Raw genomic sequence first — 20,619 nt, forward strand, 5'->3', positions numbered from 1 at the left:
GGTTAAACACCTGTGGGTTCCATCCCCAGTACCAAAACTAAACAAATAAATAAAAAGTTCTTGACTATGTTAAGAACTTATTTTTATTAGTTTTTCTACAATTAGCATGTATTACTTTTATAAATCAGAAACAACAAAAATTTTAAGTTACTTTTCCAAACACAGACATATCTCAGAGACTTTGTGGATGTGATTCTAGATCATGGCAATAAAGCAAATCACATGATGTCTTTGTTTTGTTTTTGGTTTCCCAGTGCATATAAATTTATGATTGTTAAGTGTACAATAGAACTATGTCTAAAAATGTGTATGTCTTAATTTAAAAATAGTTTATTGCTAAAAAATTCTAACAACCATCTGAGCTGTTGGGAAAATAGCACCTATAATATCATTGCTTGATGTAGGGTTGTCACCAACCTTCAATGTATAAACAAGGCAGTATCTGCTAAGTTCAATAAAGTGGCACAATCAATTTTTTTTATTGCTAATGTTCTGGACCCCTTGGATTTCTCTTCCCTAATTCACTGTTTGAACTCCTCATAAAGTTATCACTTATATATTTTTTGTTTCGTTTTTAGTAGCTTCATCTCAAGAGGCAGTGTGGTGTAATGGTTAAAAACATAGGTTCCGGGGACAGCTGCTGAGGTTTCAATTCTGCCTCGCACCTCACTATCTGTGGTGACTTTGGCCAATTGAACTAAGCTTTCTGTACCTAATTAAGAGGATGGATATAATTCTTATTTCATAGATTATTGTGAAGATGAGTTCATGTGTTATAGTGATCAGAACAGTGCTTCATATATATTAAATGTGAGTCATCAATATTCTTTGTGTGTGTGTGTGTGTGTGTGTGTGTGTGTGTGTGTGTGTGTGTGTTTTACTGGGGATTGAATCAGCGGCACTATATCACTGAGCTATATCTACAGCCCTTTTAATTTTTTTTTTTTAAATTTTGAGACAGGATCTCACTAAGTGGCTTAAGGTCTTGCTAAATTGCTGAGTCTGGCTTTGAACTTGCAATTCTCCTGCCTCAGCCTCCTGAGTTGCTAGGATTACAAGCATTCACCAGTATGCCTGACTTAGTTATTATTATTCTAAATTTAATTTCCCAAATGTCAGGAAGTACATTTTCTATTTTTCCATATTCTTAGCTATAAGTAAGTGCAGTGCTAGAAAATGTATCTTACTCATTTTGCAGAATCAATCATATGCAGGGACCCATGAGATTTAAGGTGGAGATGGAGGATAGCAAAATGGTCAGGCAGTTTTCTATGTTCCCTTTGTAATCCACTCTATCATTCTTCAAGATAGGAAATAAGAAAGGCTCTGAGAATTCATACAACTGGTCTAAAATTACCCACCTGTTAGGTACAAATTAAATCCATCTATGTTTGACTCTTTTCATTGTACTTTTTTTTAAGAAAGAGAGAGAGAGAGAGAGAGAGAGAGAGAGAGAGAGAGAGAGAGAGAGAGAGAGATTTTTTTAATATTTATTTTTAGTTTTCGGGGACACAACATCTTTTTTGTATGTGGTGCTGAGGATGGAACCCGGGCTGCACGCATGCCAGGCGAGTGCCCTCCTGCTTGAGCCACATCCTCAGCCCTTCACTGTACTTTTTGTTGGAAATAAACATGAATGAATGGATGAGTGAAATTGAGAAGGATCTGGGTTTGTCTTTGGAGCTCTTCCTGTGTTTATTTATTTATCACAGTTTTGCCAGAACTTAGCATGGTGCCTACTTCACAGGAAGAGCTCAATAAATATTTATTGTTAAGTGAATGGATAAACACAGAGAGAAAAGGGCAAAGGAGCAAATCAAGGGATAAACAGGCAAAATGACCTGTCAAAAGGCATTTTCCGCCTTAATAGTCTCCTATGCTCAGTATCTGACAGATTCATGATAAATGCTTCTATTCAGTACCTAGACAGAGTGGAGGAAGTCATTCATTACCTATTTGCTGTAAGTGCAAATTTGACCAACTGGTTCACAATCACTTCTGGTTGTATTTTTATAAAATGAAGAAGCAGTTGGCCCCCAGCTGTGCCACCATAGGCTTCTTTTGTCTGGTTACCAAGTTCTCTTGGAATAGGCAAGGGGATCCAAATAAATCTGTGTAGTGCATCCCAAATATATATATATTTATATATGTATATTTACTTTGATTCAGGGAATTTTGGAAAACATTTTTGTTTATATGTTAGTGGACTTGTCCTGTCCCCACCAAATATTCAGATTCAAGCTGGTAAAGGGCAACAGGGACTCCTGGAGGTACTATTATGAACACTTTCTTTGATTGAAATTAGTCCCCAACTTCCTCTTAAGATAAGCCTGGGAGAAACACCATACGTTTAACATAAAATGGATTTGTTTATAATAAGATGTCAACATGATAAAAACACATTAATACATCTGCAGGGTACAGTGAAAAATTATTGCAAAATTCAGCTGTAAAAATAATTTTCATCTAGATGACAAATAGCAGAGAGTCAAGTTCATATCCCACTGGTGCTTATAAAACATTTCTCAATTTATAAAAATATGCTTTCTTGTATGATTCTTAGAATATATAAAATATCCACACCGGAAATGGCATAAGATCATTTGGTCTTACATATTTATATTTTCTTCATTCACACATGCAAATATTCAACATTATAATTAATTCTGAAACAGAAATGTTGCTCTGAGATTACCAAATATCTATAATATTGTACTGAGTAGTAAGAACAGTAGAGAAGTGGTAGTCAAAGTGCTTTAAAAATTTTGTGCTCCACTAATGCACAATAAGGAACAAGAAAACTTTCTCAGTATTTGAACAAAAACTTTGCTACAAATGAGGAAATCACCCATGTCTGATATTGTTTTTCCTTTCATTACTGCACATACCTGTGGTGTGTAGTTAGGCACCATGTAACTTTCCTTTATTTTGTTTAGGGGGATCATTGGTACATAGAGAAATCTGTCTGAAGTCTTAATTCTTTTTTATTAGGGTGAAACTCTTTTTCCTCATGAAATTTTCTGCATTGAATTAGAATAATGGCAAAAGATTCTGTTGGCTCACTATCTTTTTACATTTTATAACATAAGGGAAATCATGACAGATGCATAGCTATTATTTATATCAACATACAGACACATAAGATATACCTGTAGGCTGTTGACTGGCTCGTCATCATTTGCACCTCATATGCACTTTGGCAGTTATATAAAGGATATAAATGAAAAGTATAAATGAAACATTACAGTCTATATATAACATTAGCTTCTTTTTGTTTTGAAAGTCAATTTAAATATCCTGCCTTTTTGTTTTATGTTACATATGGCTTTTCATAAAGTGTACTTTAAAGTTCACTGCTGTGTTAGTCGTTTTTTGCTTCAGTAACAAATGACCTCAAATTTCGGTGACTTACACTAATATAAATTTATTTCACACAGAATGGTACTGACCTAACAACAGACACACAGGCTAATGGAATAGAGTAGCAGAGAGGACCCACAGAGCGATGGTCATCTGATTCTTGACAAAGGTGCCCAAAACATACATACACTGGGCAAAAAGACAGCCTCTTTAACAAAAGGGACAACTGGCTATCCACTTGTAGAAGATTGAAACTAGTGTCCTCTCACCCTGTAAAAATCAATTCAAAATGGATAAACGACCAAAGTATAAGACCAGGAACTTTACAACTGAGAAAGGAAAATAGGTGAAACTCTTCAACATACAAGCATAGGCAAAAGTTTCCTGAAAAAGACTCCCAAAGCTCAGGAAATAGGAGCAAACATTGATAAAGGGGGAAGCATCAAATTAAAAAGTTTTTGCTTTTTCAAAATATCTTCTGATTTGATAGATACTAAAGATAAGCTGTGTGTGTGTGTGTGTGTGTGTGTGTGTGTGTGTGTGTGTGTGTGTGTGAGAGAGAGAGAGAGAGAGAGAGAGAGAGGAGAAGGAATTTATGTAAACAGTAAACAGTTTTTATACATTTAGGAAATATCCTTGGGGTATTCACTATTCACTTACTATTTTACTAATGAAAATCAGTTCTTGAATCAGGTGTTTTCTGCATTTGCTAGTTTGCTTGTTTATTTATGTATTTTGTGCTTTGCTTACTGGGAAAACTTCCAGAGATTGACATTATGTATTTATGACCCTGTCCAGGAGAACTGCTTCCCCACTAGCAATGTTACAAAGATTTCAAATAAGTTGTATAATGCAGTGACTTCGTGGTGAACAGCTGACAATAGTACAAAGGAACGAGAAAGCTGATAATTCAAGAAAAATGAAAAGGGATAGAGTGGAAGGCAAACTGGCTTCCATTGCCATTCAAGATATGTAATAAACCTTTAAATTTCCATGAAATTATTGCTCGACTCACTTGGCTCAGTTGTGTATTTTTCATGATTTAAACTTCACACTGAAGTAACGGAGTATTTTAAAATGAAGTTCATACAAAACTGCATCTTTGCAAGTCATCCAGAAATAATACAGAGATATCATCTCTACAATTCCCCTTGCTCCCTCAAACACAGCGCTCCAATTCTGTAGTTGGTTTTAGATAGACCACATAGAAAATATTATTTTAATGTAGTGACACAAAAGGAAAACAGAATGTATTCATGATTTTCTTTTTCATTACTAGCAATTGAACTGAGGGGTGCCCTACCACTGAGCTACCTCACCAGCCCTTTTTATTTTTATTTTTTGGAGACAGGGTCTCACTAAGTTACTGAGGATCTCAGCTAGGTTTCCCAGACTGTCCTTGAACTTACAATCCTCCTGCCTCAGCCTCTAGGCCCAACTCACTGTGCCCATCTCTTGCCTGACTTTTACATGTGCATGTCATTTTATTTAATTGCTTATGATGAAATTTTGAGGACTCAAGTGGGTATAGCATAGCCAAGTATTTGTTCAAGTGACCTTGGTTTTTTCCTCTTAGGTTAAAATATGATAACAGAATAGAGAGACTAAATGAATCATCCCAAACTGCACAGCCATGCCAGTTTGTCTCATGAAATGTCAGATTTGTGATGAACATCCCAAATATTTTAATTTAGAATCTTACACTATCATGAGAGAAACACAAAGTGATTAAAATAGCATTTGAAAATCTCAAAATTCTTTGCTTACTGCTGAGAAATAGTTGCAATACAATACCATTAAATTGCTTTTGTCTGAAGATTGGCTCTATTGAAAGGATTCTATCAGAGGCAAACTCAGTTAAGACTCATGAGAAAAAGCTATAAAATTGAGCTCTCAACAGCAGAGTGAGAACATACAACTTTTTGTAGGGATTTATTTTTAATTTATATTTGAAAAATGTTTCTAACAGATGGGAAAAAGTAAGTAAGGGACTATTCATAAAACTTTTGGCTTATATCCATGAAAATGCTCCATATATTGAAGAGGAAATAAGGTGTAGAATGTGCTTTTAACCAACTAGGAATTCATTTCTCCAATTCATAACAGCAATTCATTCCTTCTACTACCAATCCAAACAGCTCCTTGTGAAATCTCTCTCCTTAGATATGACTCTTGAATGAAAGCCCAGGAGAAAATGTTCATGGCACCTGTTTTTTTTTTTTTTTTTTTTTTTTTTTTTTTTTTTTTGTGTGTGTGTGTTTTATTGTTGTTTTTGCTGTGACCAAAATACCTGAGAAAAACAACTTGCCAGGGGGAAAGATTTATTTTGCCTCACAGTTTCAGAGGCTTTAGTCCATGGTCAGCCAGTTCCATTGCTTCGGGTCTGAAGTGAAACAGAACATCATGGTGGTGGAAGGACAGGAGGAGGAAACCTGCTCAGCTCATGGCAGCCAGGAAATAGAGAGAGAGAAAGGGTCTGGGTCAAGATAAACTCTTCCAGGACACGGTGACCCACTTCCTCCATCTAGGCCTCTCCGCCTACAGTTTCTACCACATCCCAGAGTCCATTCAGCTATGGCTCCATCAACAGCTTAATCCCCTATAAGGTTACGGCCCTCATATTCCAACCATACCCTCAAGTCCCACCTCTGAATATTGCTGCATTAAGGACCAAGCCTTTAATATACGTGCCTTCGGGGGAACATTCTAGATCCAAGCTATAACAGCACACTTTTCATGACAGAGGAAGGTGTGATCTCTTTTCATTGTTGGTAAATGCCATGCAATGACCTGGTTGGGGGCTAGGTTCAAGTGATCAGTGTTTTTTTTAACATCATGAAAGACTTTTCAGGGCAAAGCCCAAAGTTTATTTGGGTGAGTCCAAATTTTACAGAATGAATTTTAGACTGGTGGCAATGAGCAAGAGGTGGTTGAGTTCTTTGGACTTTGGATAGAGCAGGGATACAAGACAGTTAAGGATCAAGAATGCAGAAAAAACAAACAGGCAAAGTAAAGGGCAATTAGCAGAACTGAACACAGTTGTCTACATGACCAGTGCAAACAGCCCTTCAGCAACAGTCCAGGGTTGAAGCTGAGTTTGGATTCCAGGTAAGTTTTTTATCACACCGAGGTAACTCCATATCTGCTGTCTAGCATTCATCAACATTAAAAAAAAAAAAAAAAACATGCCTAGGGGTAGGGCTGTGGCTCAGTGGTAAACTGCTTGACTGGCATGTGTGAGGCAGTGAGTTCGATTCTCAGCACCACATACAAATAAATGAATAAAATTTTTTAAAAAAATCATGCCTTCCTCATCTTTGTAAAAAGACAGGTTTAATTAATTTTATCTCAAAATTTTCTTCCTGTCTTCCAGGTTGTTTGCATTGAGAATGACCACCAGATTTAGCTTTTGCTCAGTGAACATTATAAAAGTTACCTTTAGATTTTGGAATGGAGGAGTGATGAAAAGAGCATAAATGGCATATAATCACTCTTTTTTATGAGTCTGTATTTCCAAAAGGGTTTATATCATATCCAATTAAAATAAGCATCAAAAATCAAGACATTTCCTTCCTATATAACTAAAGAAAGTTTGGTAAAGGAATCCAATGAGATGACATTTTAATCCACAGGTTCAAAAAAAAAAAGTAGTTTGTTTAAAATCACTTCGTGGGCATAAGTTTTCTCAAGAAGATGAAAGACTTGAGACCATTGTTCATGGGTTCATTATTTTGTATCCAGCAATGTTAAGTTTTAAAAAAAAACCTGGGGCTTGAATTACATTCTGAAAAATTAGTATCTAACTTACCAAAATCTATACTCTATATGGATTCAACTTTATAGCAAACCAGAAAATAGTAAATGAACAAAGTTGTATTAAAAGAAGTAGATGTAAGTGTCATAACATGAATTAGAGACAGTAAAAACAAACAAACCCCCCCAACTCCAAATCGATTTTCTTCCATTGTTCCCAAAACAACATTTGTGAAAGACTTAAAAGACTTTACATACGCATGCAAAAATAGAAGAAAATACTTAAAGATGATTTCTTTGTATTCTTTATGAGGAAATTTTAAAGCCCAATTTTTGAGATTATAGTTGAAGAAAACTTTGACCTCTATTTATTTTTTCTTGGAAAAACTCATAATGTGATATTTCTCATTACATATAATAATTTTTAGCATTTTCCTAATCTACATCTGTAGCCACTTGTGCCTGAAATTCTACAGAATTTATTAAGTAACCTGTGGGAGTCATCAGGTGAATCAAACAATGAAAAAGCACAATGGAGCAGGACTGTGGTGAGAATGTCTTCCACATCTCACTTTCAGGACTCTGGGGGAGGTAAAGAAATTTGCAAGAGGGTCAAATATACATGAGGATGTCCTCCTGAGTCTTGTTTCCCCCATAATAGGAGAACATTTCTAAGATAGTAGGATGAGGATATGGAGAGAAATAACAGAGTAGCAGGAGTAAAAGGCACCTTTAATCTTTGGGAAAGTGGAAGGTATTCCCTGAGAAGGTAAGAATTACCCAAGCAGTAAGAGAAAGAAGTCGGGCACACGCTCCCTTGAGACTCAAGAGGCTGAGGCAGGAGGATTGCAAGTTGGAGGCTAGCCTGGCAACTTAACAAGACCCTATCTAAAAATAAAGGAAAGAAGGGCTGGGATGTAGTTCAGTGGTGTCTTGCCTAGCATTAAAAAAGAAAAAAAAATGAACAAAAAGAAAATACTTTAGATTACAGAACTCCATCAGGGAGTTCCAGGGTAAAGGCTCCTGGTCAGGCTGGTGGACAAGCCCCTCAGTGTTGCTCAGCACATTTCCTTGGAAATTTATTTTCAGGATCCATATTTTAAGGGGCTTGAAAAAAAATAACAAAATCACCTTTGATTGAAATAGAACAAAATCATCTTGATTGTTAGAGCTGTAGGCACTTGGAGGAGAAAACCCAAACCAAATCCCTCCTCCTAACAGAGGAGGACAGCAGAGGGCGCCAAAGGGACAAGTGGTCCTGAGGAGCAAAGCGCAAAGGAGTCTGGTCACTTGGGTTCCTGGAAAACAGGGAGGCCACAACTTCCTAAAACCTCAGGGTAACTTTGTGTGTGTGTGTGTGTGTGTGTGTGTGTGTGTGTGTGTGTGTGTGTTTTATTGGTTGTTCAAAACATTACATAACTCATGACCTATCATCTTTCATACATTTGATTCAAGTGGGTTATGAACTCCCATTTTTTCCCCAAATATAAGTTGCAGAATCACATCGGTTACACATCCACATTTTTCCATAATGCCATATTAGTGACTGTTGTATTCTGCTACTTGTTTCTGCAACACTTCTATGCTGTTTCTGAAGCCAACGTGGACTAAGGAAAGAGGCATCATTAAAAAAAAATAATAACAAAACAAACAACAACAACAAAAAAAAAACAGAGCTATTATTGTATTTAGAATTTATTTTATGAAGGACAATATTGTCTTGTTCTAGCCCATATAAACCAATTATTTCTGGATATAAGCAGTGCTAGGTTAAATGAGTGTACTAATTTTGCATAAAAAGCATAGTCTGATTTCCTTCTGAACTTGATAGTGAAAATACTATTCCTTCCTTCCTTTATTCATTCAGTTCTTTAAAAAACAACTACAATGTAGTCATTCTCAGTGAGGCAAAAGTTAGTTACTGACAATAGTGTGAATGTAATATCTTATTGTTTTAACAAAATGTGTCAAATTTAAGGGGATTGCTCTTACAACTTTTTTTCAGTGGGAAAGAGTGGAATCTTGCCTCGTATTTAGAAATATAATGAAGAATAAAAGTTTTCTTATCTTTAGGCTTTTATAATTGCTCTAAATCAAGAACTGACCTGGGAAGGGATAACGACATAAGAGAGGTGCAGCTACAGCATGATAGAATTGCCAGAGTGAAAGACTAATTCCAGCCAGGCCTGATTAGGAAATTCCTCATGAAGGTGGAAAGAGATGGGCATGATTACATGAATGCATGACTTTAAAATGTAAGGTTGCTCTTTAATTATTAAACAGGACATTCTTAAAACATTTATTGAGTACCTAGGTGCTGGGGGCATCAAGATAACACAGGATGAAATCCATGCCCTTGAATATGTCTGTCAGGGGACACACACCAAAATGGAAGAAAATTCCATAGAACAAATACAACGTCGTAGCACCTTGCAGTGTTAGAACAGAGAAGATACAGTACCAAGGGGAATAAAAGGAAGCTTTCAGTGCTGACTGGGAGGGGATAGGTGCATTAAAGCCAAGTTATGCCCTAATTTGCCGCAGTCTGCCTGGGCACAATTCAGGAGCCAGTTGTCAAAAAGAAACTAACTTTATTTTTAGAACTACAAACGCCAAACAAAACAGCTCCTCAGGGAAAAAACCCTCAGAGCCCAACTGCCACCACCAGCTTCCACAAGCCTCTCCTCACACCAACCTCTCAACCTCCCACAATCCTCCTGCTCTTGAGGCCGAATGGCTGGGTCGCGTGGGCGGAGCCAAAGAAGTCCCCCAATGAGCAGCTCCGTGGAGGAGCCAATCAGCTAGATGTTGCTGGGGCCGCTGTGAGCCAATCATCAGCTGGCAGTCTGAAGGGCAGGGAAACAGCCCAATGAACATCACCGCAGAGGAGCCAATCAGCTAGATGTTGCTGGGGCCACTGTGAGCCAATCATCAGCTGGCAGTCTGAAGCTTGCTGGCAGCTGGAAGTTTGCTGGGGCCCCTTTGGCTGTGGCTCTCAACACTAATTGAGATTTCATTAATTTGTTCCTCATTCTTTCCCTGGCATGTGTTAAGTGCCTACAGTGCCCATAGGGCTTGCTCTCAGGGACTGATAGCCAAACAGTGGACCAGGATGTCATAGGTACATTCAAAGGTGGAGTTAATTTAATATAAGGTAGACAGTGTTCTTCAAAACAGGTGGTCAGACATAGGTGAAAGGTTGGGGAAAGACTTCATGGAGGAGGTGAGTTTTGAAAGATATGGAGGTATTTGTCAGGCAGATTGCCATGGGAAGAACCAAGGACAGAGGGAGAGCAAGACAGGGACAATGAGGGGAGTAAAGGCTTGAGGGCCCCCATAGCTCAGTGCATGTGCAGGGTAGAAGGAAGTTTGACATGACTGAAGCTTCGGGTAAAAAAAAAAACAGGCAAGAAATTAGGTTGCAGGGACCAGATCTTAGAAGGTCTTGAATCCAGACTGAAAGACTTTGAATTTTACTCTGTACAGAGTAACTTTTGAACTAGATGCCACTATGTTTTTGCGTTCTGAGAAAATACCCCCAGAAGATAAGGAGCCACTCAAATGGCAGATTTTAGAAGTCCATGAATGCCAAGCTATCATGCTTTAACCATTAATCTTCGGGGCAATGTCTGAAGTCTTTGAACATGTTTATAGGAGGAAGCGACAGGCTAATAATTGTGTTTTTGAATGATCAGCCCATCCATGATACCATGTCAGAACTCTGGATGCCCTCTCAGATTGTTCCATTTCTCTCTTAATTCATAATAAGTCATTAAATCCTACTTATTCTTCTAAGTAACTCTCAAATCCAGCCTTTTCCCTCCTCTCCTACTGAGACTGCCAGTGGTTTGGGTTCAGCCTCCAACTCTTCTGCACTCTGCAGAAAACGAAGACCCATATCTTTATCATTTCAGGTATAGTGGCATTTCAAAATTTATCAGTTAAGTGTAAGTTTTCCATTGGAGTGGAAATTCCACTGGGAAAGTGGTTATACAAGTTCCTAATGGATTGAGATTCACTGCTAAATGTTCTTGCTCACAGGGTCAGTTCTTCCTTTCCTTTATTTTCCTCTTCTTTTCTTTATAACAGGGCCTGAACCCAGGGGTGCTCAATCAATGAGCCACATCCCCAGCCCTTTTTTATTTTTTGAGACAGGGTCTTGCTAAGTTGCTTAGAGCCTTGCTAATTTGTTGAGGCTGGCTTTGAATTTGCAATCCTCTTGCCTCAGCCTCCCGGATCGCTGGGATTACAGGCGTGTGATGCCACACCCAGCTCTCGGATTTCTATTAAGCATCTTAAATCTACCTTAATTAAAATAGAATTTTGTCCTTTATCCAACTCCATTTCTTAACTTATTTTTCAAAAAGCCTTTTACATTTTGGTCTTTGGTTCCCTCCTAAAATTCATCTAGTTGTGTGAGCTCTCTTTGATTTTTCTTTTCTGATACCTCTCACACCTTTCATCCAAACACCAGCACATCTTGGTGCTATCAGCAGACTCTTTCTGTTGGGCTTTATTGCCTCTCACCATTCCATGGCTACCTCTCTCAGTGCTCATTTGCTCTGCGACAGTTGTCTCTAAGGTTTTTTACTTCCATTCTTGCCTTCTCAGACTCTTCTCCATACAGCCATCTAGAGACACTCTTTAAATTTCTGATTCCCATCATGTCACTCTCCTGCTCAAAAATCCCCCTAAATATTTGGTTATACCTTAAAAAAAAACCCTAAAGCTTTTAACACATCCTACTCAGCTTAATCATAATTGGCTATATAATTCTAATTGCAAATCCCTCCATTCTCCTTGTGCATACTACTCTGGAAACAGATTTTTTTTCTATTCCTTCAATATGCCATTTGTATTGTCTCAGGGTCTTTGCACTTGATAGTCCCTCTGTCTGGAATGTGGAATGTCCGTATCCCTCATTATTCAGTGGCTTGTTCCTTCATATAATTCTTCCTTCGCATGCTTCTCACATGCTCCATTCTCAGAGAAACTTTCTCTGACAACTATATAAAATACCTATCAAAAGGCCAGACACGGTGGTGCACACCTGTAGTCCCAAAAGCTTGGGATGCTGAGGCAGGAGGATCTCGAGTTCAAAGCCAGCCTCAGCAAAAATGAGGCACTAAGCAACTCAGTGAGACCCTGTCTCTAAATAAAATACAAAATAGTGCTGAGGATGTGGCTTAGTAGTCGAGTGTCTCTGAGTTCAATCCCTGGTACCCGCCCCCATGCCTATGGAACCTCTTCTTCTCCACTTTTCTCTCTTCTTTTCCTTATAACACTTATCACTAACATTTCATTATGTTATATATTCATTTCATGTTTATTCTCTGGCTCTTCCATTAGAATGTGGACATCTAGACTCCCTCTTTGGGGCATGTCCTCAAAAACCCAGTTTTAGCAAGAATTCAGCTGTCACTTGAGCTAGAATTCTCCACAGTTGATAATCCTTAACTACCAAATTCCTTAATTACCCACTTTCCTCCTTCAGGTAATACTTGATCACCATGGCTTGTCTTCAGCAAGAAGCTTGTTGGGTCAGTTTAGTACATAATGTTCCTACCCTCTTAGTAATTTTCCATCTATTAACATACCCTACCCACATTCTTGGCTATAAATCCCTACTTTTCTTTGTTATATTCAGAATAAGGTCCAATCTCTCTGACTTACTATAAAGCCACATTGTGGTAGGTTCTACAATTATCACAACAGTCCTGAATAAACTCTGCCATATGATCTTTAATAAAAGTGTCATGAATGATTGCTTTTGCTTTCAGTGGTAGAAGCCAAATCCAGGGCATTGCATGTGCTAGGCAAAATTTTTTTTGAATGTTTCAGTTAGTGCATCATAGTTATATATAATAGTGTGGTTCATTTTCATATATTCATAAATGCATATAACATAATTTGGTCCATTCAATCCTCCATGTTTCCTCTTGCCCTCCCTTCCTCCCTCCCTCCCTCCCTCCCTCCCTCCCTCCCCTGATGCTCTTATTCCACTCTATTGGTCTTTCTTCTATTTATTTACTTGTTTTTAATTGGTGCATTATTATTATACATAAAGTGGAATTCATTGTGATTTATTTATACATGCACATAGCATAATTTTATTAATTTCATTATGCAGTTTCTTCCCTTTTCCATCCCTCTTCCATCCCCCTCAACTCCTTCCTCTACAACACTGCTCTCTCTTCTATCTTCATGAGAACACCCTTTTATAATTAATTTTTTTCTTTAATAAACGTTAATATTATGAGTTGTAAATAAGACCAATCACAATACCTGTATTGTTCTATACTATACCAAGGTGCCTAGAATAGTACTATGTGGTCAGTATGCATTCAATAAGTGTATCTTTGTTCTATGAATGAGTGTATTTAGAAGTAAGGGACAATGTACTCAGAGAATTTGGGAGCCTTAATTGGTGAAATAGCTACTTTTATAGCACTTTGAAAAAGTACAATATCTTAAAATCTAAGGATGTAAAATCTCTTTATGTTTGTAAAACTATTTATGCAATTTAATTTCATAGAATCAGAATCTCTGAATTAAGAGCTTTCAAAGGGCAGCTAGTCTAAGCCCAAATTCCAATTTAAAAAATAAATTAAGTTTTCTATTTTTTAAGTCTTAGTCTGAGAAGGCGATTTATTTTATTATTAATAGATCATTTGGAACTTTTGAAATTACCCAATTTATCTTTTTGGCATTAATTAATCATGTCATAGCTTTGTAGTTAATGTTAACAGGATTGAGTCAACAGCCAAAGCATTAACACCCACTTGAGGTCATTAAAAGTGTATTATAAAGGCTTCAAATAAGATGTATACTGTTAGTTTTATCAAGGTTTGTTTTAATTCTAAAGGACAGCCATAACAAAGATTATAATCAATTCAAGGTGACATTGGTATCTCCTCACCAGTTTAAAAGTACTTAGCACAGAAAGTTGCTGAATCCATGCCAGGGGGGAAATAATTGATTTAACTGATCTTAAAAGTGTGTTTGAACTTTTTTTCAGAGAAGCTGTCAACACACACATAAAAGTAAGAATCTAAAAATGCTGTCAGATCCATAATGTTTATACGGCAAAGCAAACAACCTTTGTTATTTCAATTCATGCATCTGCTCATAAAGGAAGTCTGATTCCAATGGTTCTATTTTTTTCCCCTACACTGAAAATTATAATGTTGACTCATATTGAAGCAATTTAAAAAGGTACTCAGCCACAAAATAAAAATGGATTATGTTAAGTATGACATTTGTTACTAGGGTACCTGCTAAAAATTACATTTCGAATTATACATTACATTAGCTTCAAAGGGTTTTAGATATTGTCACATGTACCTACTGATCTTTTCGCAGGAGGTTGGGCCAGGCAATATTATTCTCTCATCCTTACCACTTAATGACAGTAAATGACAAGAGATAGCTGTGTATAAGGAAAATAATGTGCCGAGATCAGTTTGTCTAGATATCTTGGACTGTGATTTATAATACTTTATAGTATTTCCCCCTTTTCCTCTAGTAGTTTCATTCGAAAGTAGGGAGTGGAATTTGGAAATGGAATGTCCCAACAATTGAAAAGCATTTTGAATATAATCTAGTTCAATCCAGTGAGAAGTTCTGTGTTCAGGGACATATTGCCAAATGGCTAAGCTGGGACATGAATTCAGGATTCTTTGGTTGTAAACACTATGTTTTTTCTACTACCTCTGATGATCACAAATAATTATTGAGCTAAACCCAATATGGTCTGGAATACTTGACAGGTAAAATGATACATTTTTTTTCAAAAAATAAATGACATTAAAAAAAGGAGGAGAAACCCTTGTACATTAAAAGAAATGTAGCATACATGTCAACAAAATGTAGTGTAATTTTTTTGAGCCTGATTAGACCAAACCAAATGTAAAATTATATTCTTAATACAATTAAGAGAAATTAAATATAAGCTGGGTATTCAATAAAAGTAAGGAATTGTTAATTTTGTTAGGTATTATAATATCAGTTATGCTAAAAAGAAGTCCTTATCTGTTAGAGGTACATACTGAAGTATGTACCAATGAAATAATCTATCTGGTTATTTACTTTAAAAGACTTCAGGAGTTGGGCACTGTGGCACATGCCTATAATCCCAGCAACCTGGGAGCCCGAGGCAGGAGAATCACAGCCTAAGCAAATTAGGGAGGCCCTAAGCAACTTAGTAAGACCCTTTCTTCAAAAAAAAAAAAAAAAAAAAGGACTGGGGATGTAGCTCAGTGGTAAAGCACCCTTGGGTTTAATCTCTAAAACCAAACCAAACCAAACCACATCAAACAAAATCACAACAAAAAACAAAACAGAAAAACCTACCAGAAACAAAAAAATTAAAAGTGTCAGAGATAGGTATAAGTAAATGTTGACAATGTTGATAATCATAGAGGCTAAGGTTACCTGTTCTACTCTACTTTTGTGGATATTTGAAGTTTTTCATAAAAATATTTTAAAGGTAATTATTAAGCTTATACTTTAGAGGAGGTACTATCAGTATTGTTAATCATTGACTAGCCAACTTTTTTTTATATTTTAAGTTGAAGGGCAGTAACAGAAACACCTCATCACCAATCCATAAGGTTCTACAGGTTCTTGTTCATGCTGATCTCTAACCTCACTAATGATCACCACACTAAAATTACACTTTGTATTTAATATGTATATGCATAAAAAGAGACTATATTCTTCCTTGTATTTTTGCTTCTTGATTTTCTAGATTAGTAAGACTTTTTAAAATTTCAATTAAGCAAATATTTCTGGAATGACATACCAGCTTCCATTAGGCCCTAGGAATAGCAGATGGGATATAAACATATCATTGTCATATATAAAAATACATATAAGTTTCTAAACATATGATCATAAATTTGATAAATGCTATGTTAGTAATATAAAAAATGTGCAGTGGGATACCTGAAGAGAAATAGGTAATCAAAAATGGAATCAATCATGTTAAAGAAAGGACAAAATTATCTTTCCATTCTCTCTATAAAAAATTACAAAATATCAAAATATGCAAAGATAATTATTGAGTCCACAGCCAAAAAATGTAAAAAAAAAACAAGTATCATTGAGGTGTCTTTATAGTTAATTTTTAATAATGTTGTTATTTTTCTGGATTTGAGGATATCTGTGGTTTTCACTAGAGTTTTAAAATTTGCAGGTAGTTGTATTTTTCATTTCACATAAGTATTCGCTTTTATGCCCAATTTTGTGTGTTCTTTTTTTCTTTAAAGCTATCCTCCACGTTGGGTACTCTTTAGTGTCACACAATGCGAGCCCACCTGAGTGCCTACAGTTTGCTCAACACTGCTCTGGGAGCTAAGGGTACATCAGTGAACAGAAGGGAGACAAACAACTCTCTCTTTTGTAAAGCTTACACTCCAATTGGAAGAAACAACAAAACAAAACAGTGAACAAGTAAGTTAAATGATCTGTTTGGAGGTGAGTTCTGAGGAAAACAATTGAGGAGGGTCAGCAGGTGAGAGGGCAGGGTAGGGCACCAGGGTGAGATTGTAGTTTTAAGCAGGGTGGTGGGGTAGGCCTAAAAGAGAGGGCATCTCTTAGCAAAGACTTGAAAGAATTGGTTCTTGGTAACACCAGTGGGTCTAGTAGCCTGGTAGTATAGTAGTACTTCATTATTCCTACTGGGGTGCTGCTTTAGAGTATTTGAAGTACAATAATGCCAAAGGTTCGGTAGTAGAAAGTAAAGCAGAAACAGTTGGACCAGGTTTTAGAACTGAACAACTTTGGGGTCACCAATCTTAGATAATTGGCGCTAAACAAAACAGGGACACTAAAAACATCATTGGGAATTAATAATATGGGGATTATCACATTTGCCAACATTCTAGGTGAGATCTGCAAGAGTCATGGCTCTAGAGGAGACTAGTCTGTTAAACTGTTGAATTATGCATTCCTGAGCAGGGTGAGGCAATTATTGAACTGTATAGGAAGTGCTTAGGGCAATAGAAGGCTGAATACTAAGAATTGTTCTTTTTCTATCCTTCTCATCCATGTACTACTTTATCCATTCATTTATCCATTTATTTATTTGGTAATGGGGATTGAATCAGGGACCCTTAACTACTGAGCCATATCTCCAGCCCTTTTTTCATTTCTCATTTTGAGACAGGTTCTTACTGAGTTGCTTAGGGCCTTGCTAAGTTGCTGAGGCTGACTTTGAGTTTGGGATCCTCCTGCCTTAGGCATATGCCACAGCAACCAGCAGCATTCCATCTTTTCTCTAAATAAAAGTAGAACAAACAACAGTGACAACAACAACAAAAAATTAAATTGCCATATAATTGATTTGCCTTACAAATTTAAAAAATGTGAGCAGAGGGCTATGTGAACATATTAAACCTCCCCAGAGCACCACATGCTCTTTCACAAAGACAGCTATAGTGTGAGTATAAAGAGAAGGAGGAGTCAGAACTGGGCATGGGCCTGGCTCTACCACTTAGTTTTTTGGCCTTGGACAAATCAAAGGTTAAAAATTAAATTTTATCACCTAAAAAATGGGGATGAGAAGAAGTTTCTTTTATGATCATTAACTGGGATAATGATGGTTAAAGTAATTTCTTATTTAATAAAGAATCTTACATATATTTGGCATGAAACTAAAGCTACAAGTTAGTCCCTAGTAGCTATGTAAGATTAGCTATGAAGTATATAAAAATTTAAGTCATGATTACCAATAGTTCAGGCTGTGCGACATCCTTTAAAAATCTAAATTTATACTTTATTCTTTAACTTGTGCCTTTGTATTATACTTGTTAGTCACAGTTCCTTTGTCTCAGTACCCATTTTGCTCTCATTTGCATTGCATTTAGCTTTTTTCCACCCTTTCAACCCTCCTGTGCAGCTCAATCACATACTAATTCTATACTACTTATTTACATAAGCTTGTGCTAAAATACATTCAAGCAAGTACTGCCACAGTGATTTACTGGAAAATTGTTCGTGTTTAAAATCTCAGTCTATAGTTCATAGCTTTAAGAAAGCATTCTAGTGCTGGGGTGTGACTCAGTGGTAGAGCATTTGCCTAACACAGGTGAGACCCTGGGTTCAATCCTCAGCACCTCATTAAAAAAACAAAACAAACAATCAACCCCACAACAAATAAAGATTAAATTCTAAAGAAAAGAAAGCATTCTAATTTATTATTATTTTTATTAGAGCATTTAATCATACATGGCATTTGAGTTCACTTGGACAAAATCATACATGCCCCCAAAGCATTCTAACTTAAAGACTTTTGAACATCTGTCACTGGGACATTAAAACAAGAGACAAAAATCCATCTATATCTCAAAAGCTGAATACACAGTTTGTTTTCTCACTCAAATGAATACCCAAGGAGTGGCCCTTAACTACATATAAGTTCAGCATTAAAAATAACTGTTTTCTCTGAATTGCCAGCTAGATCAAGTGATTCTTTAATGATACTTCTTGTCAGCAAGAAAGATGATCCCAAGAATGAACAAAAATAGCCTCTGTTCAACAGCTGTGATATTTATAATTTATAAAGGGTGATCATGTCTCCTCAGATTATCTTGGGGTGTACACTGGAATGAGTGTCATTTGTGTATTTCGCACTTCTCAGAAAACAATTTTTTTCATCCTGTTATTCTGATTAATACATTTCTCTTTGCATAAAAACAGTGTGATGTGAGACTTCATATTTGAGGAATGTGACCTTGAAATTCTATTGGCATGCATAGTCTTATAAATGTTTGACTAATCCTTAATAATTAATATCCCAAACAGGAAAATTTAATTCCCAAAGTAGGAAATAATAATTTTTTGTCGTTTAAAGAGTTTGCTTTTTTCATCGACAAAAAATTGTAGATATTTATGGTGTACAATATATTGTTTTGAAATATATGTATGTTGGGGAATGGCTAAATGGAGCTATTTAACATGCATTAACTCAGATATTTATCTTTTTTATTTTGTAGTGAGAGGCAATTTTCAGGCACTGAAAGAGGAAGAAGAGAAGCAAAGGTGGGAGTCAGGAAGTAAGTAAGAGATTAATGACATGATCGAATTCTGGCAGTCTTTAATACTCTTTTGGGCATCATGTTTGTTTGTTTTTGGTACCAGGGATTGAACCCAGGGCATTTAATCACTATGTCACGACCCCAGCCATTTTTTTTAAAAATACGTTATCTATAGACAGAGTCTCGCTGAGTTGCATAAGGCTATTTCTAAATTGCAGAGGCTGGGTTTGAAATCGCGATCCTCCTGCCTCAGTTTCTGGAGCTCCTGGGATTACAGGCGTGCGCCACCATGCCCGGCTGGGCATCATATTTCTAATTTCCTCTCACCATTTTTTTTTCACTTCTTCCTTTATTACATATTTTTTTCTTGGGCCGGGGTTAGTTGGAACCCAGAGGTCAGAGGGTGGATTGGTGTGTATAAAACGGTTCTGGAAGGCTGGTGGGAGGACTTGGAGAGAAACGCGTTCCTTGGTGGTGGAGGATTTGGGGCCTTTGCATTGCACTTGTTCCTCACAACTCCTTTGTCCTGTATGCATTTTGCTTTTATCTGCATTGCATTGAGCTTCCCTTTCCTTCTTGTGCAGCTCTATCACATAGTATTTCTATACTACCTATTTATACAAACGTGTGCTCAAATACGCTCCAGCAAGTCCTGCAACTGTGATGTTGGGAAACTTTATTCAAGTCGAACATGAGAGCGCTGGAGGAAAGGGTTTCTTCCATTCACAGGGCAAAATGCGAATGAATGAATAAGCAGAGGACAAGTGAGGGGAGCGCGGTCCTGGGTTCTGCGTGCTACGACCAATACCAAGCACCCTTCGCCGCCGCAGCTGTCCGCCGACCGCGCTCGGATCAAGCCCTTACTGCGCCTCCATCCTCGACTTCCCGCGGGCGCACGTTTTAGTTTTACGTTCCCTTGCTCCCGTAGTCGGGCGCGTCTCCTCTGGTGTCTACATCTCCATCCAGTCCCAGAGACCCGCCCGACCCAGCCCGCTCTGGGATACAAGGTTCCCGACAGCCCGCGGCCCCGCCCCTCCGGCCTCGGTGCACCTGGCTCGGCCCCGCCCGCGCGCACTCGTTCCCGGTGCGCGTCACCGCCGAGTCGCCTTGCACGCGAGGGCGCTGCTCATCCCGCGCCCCGCCCGCCCGCCCGCCCGCCAGCGGCGTCGCCCGCCGCCGGCCGCCCGCGCCCCGCCGCCCCGCCAGCCCCGCGCCCGCGGCCCGCCCCCGTCCCGCTGCACTGTGGGTAGGCGGTGGCGGCGTCCGCGCGGAGGCCGGGAGGCGAAGCGAGGCCGCGCGCCGAAGATGGCTGAGAAGCAGAAGCACGACGGGCGGGTGAAGATCGGGCACTACGTGCTGGGGGACACGCTGGGCGTCGGCACCTTCGGCAAAGTGAAGAGTTGAGTGCGCGCCGAGGCTGGGCGGGCGGGCGGCAGGTGGAGCGGCCGCGCGGAGCGAGCCCCGGGCT

General features: G+C 38.0%; 1 protein-coding gene across 1 annotated transcript in view; it reads left to right on the top strand.

Annotated features, from left to right (window-relative positions):
* Window positions 1-20,341: 20,341 nt before the first annotated feature.
* Window positions 20,342-20,619, top strand: part of Prkaa2 (protein kinase AMP-activated catalytic subunit alpha 2) — a 67,717-nt gene continuing 67,439 nt past the window's right edge. The window contains exon 1 of the mRNA XM_005326023.4: window positions 20,342-20,550. Within this exon, the coding sequence (XP_005326080.1) occupies window positions 20,457-20,550 (94 nt within the window). The 5' untranslated portion in view covers window positions 20,342-20,456. The remainder of the gene's footprint in view (window positions 20,551-20,619) is intronic.

Source organism: Ictidomys tridecemlineatus, chromosome 11 (genome assembly GCF_052094955.1).
Source record: "Ictidomys tridecemlineatus isolate mIctTri1 chromosome 11, mIctTri1.hap1, whole genome shotgun sequence".
NCBI classification, from domain to species: Eukaryota; Metazoa; Chordata; class Mammalia; order Rodentia; family Sciuridae; genus Ictidomys; species Ictidomys tridecemlineatus.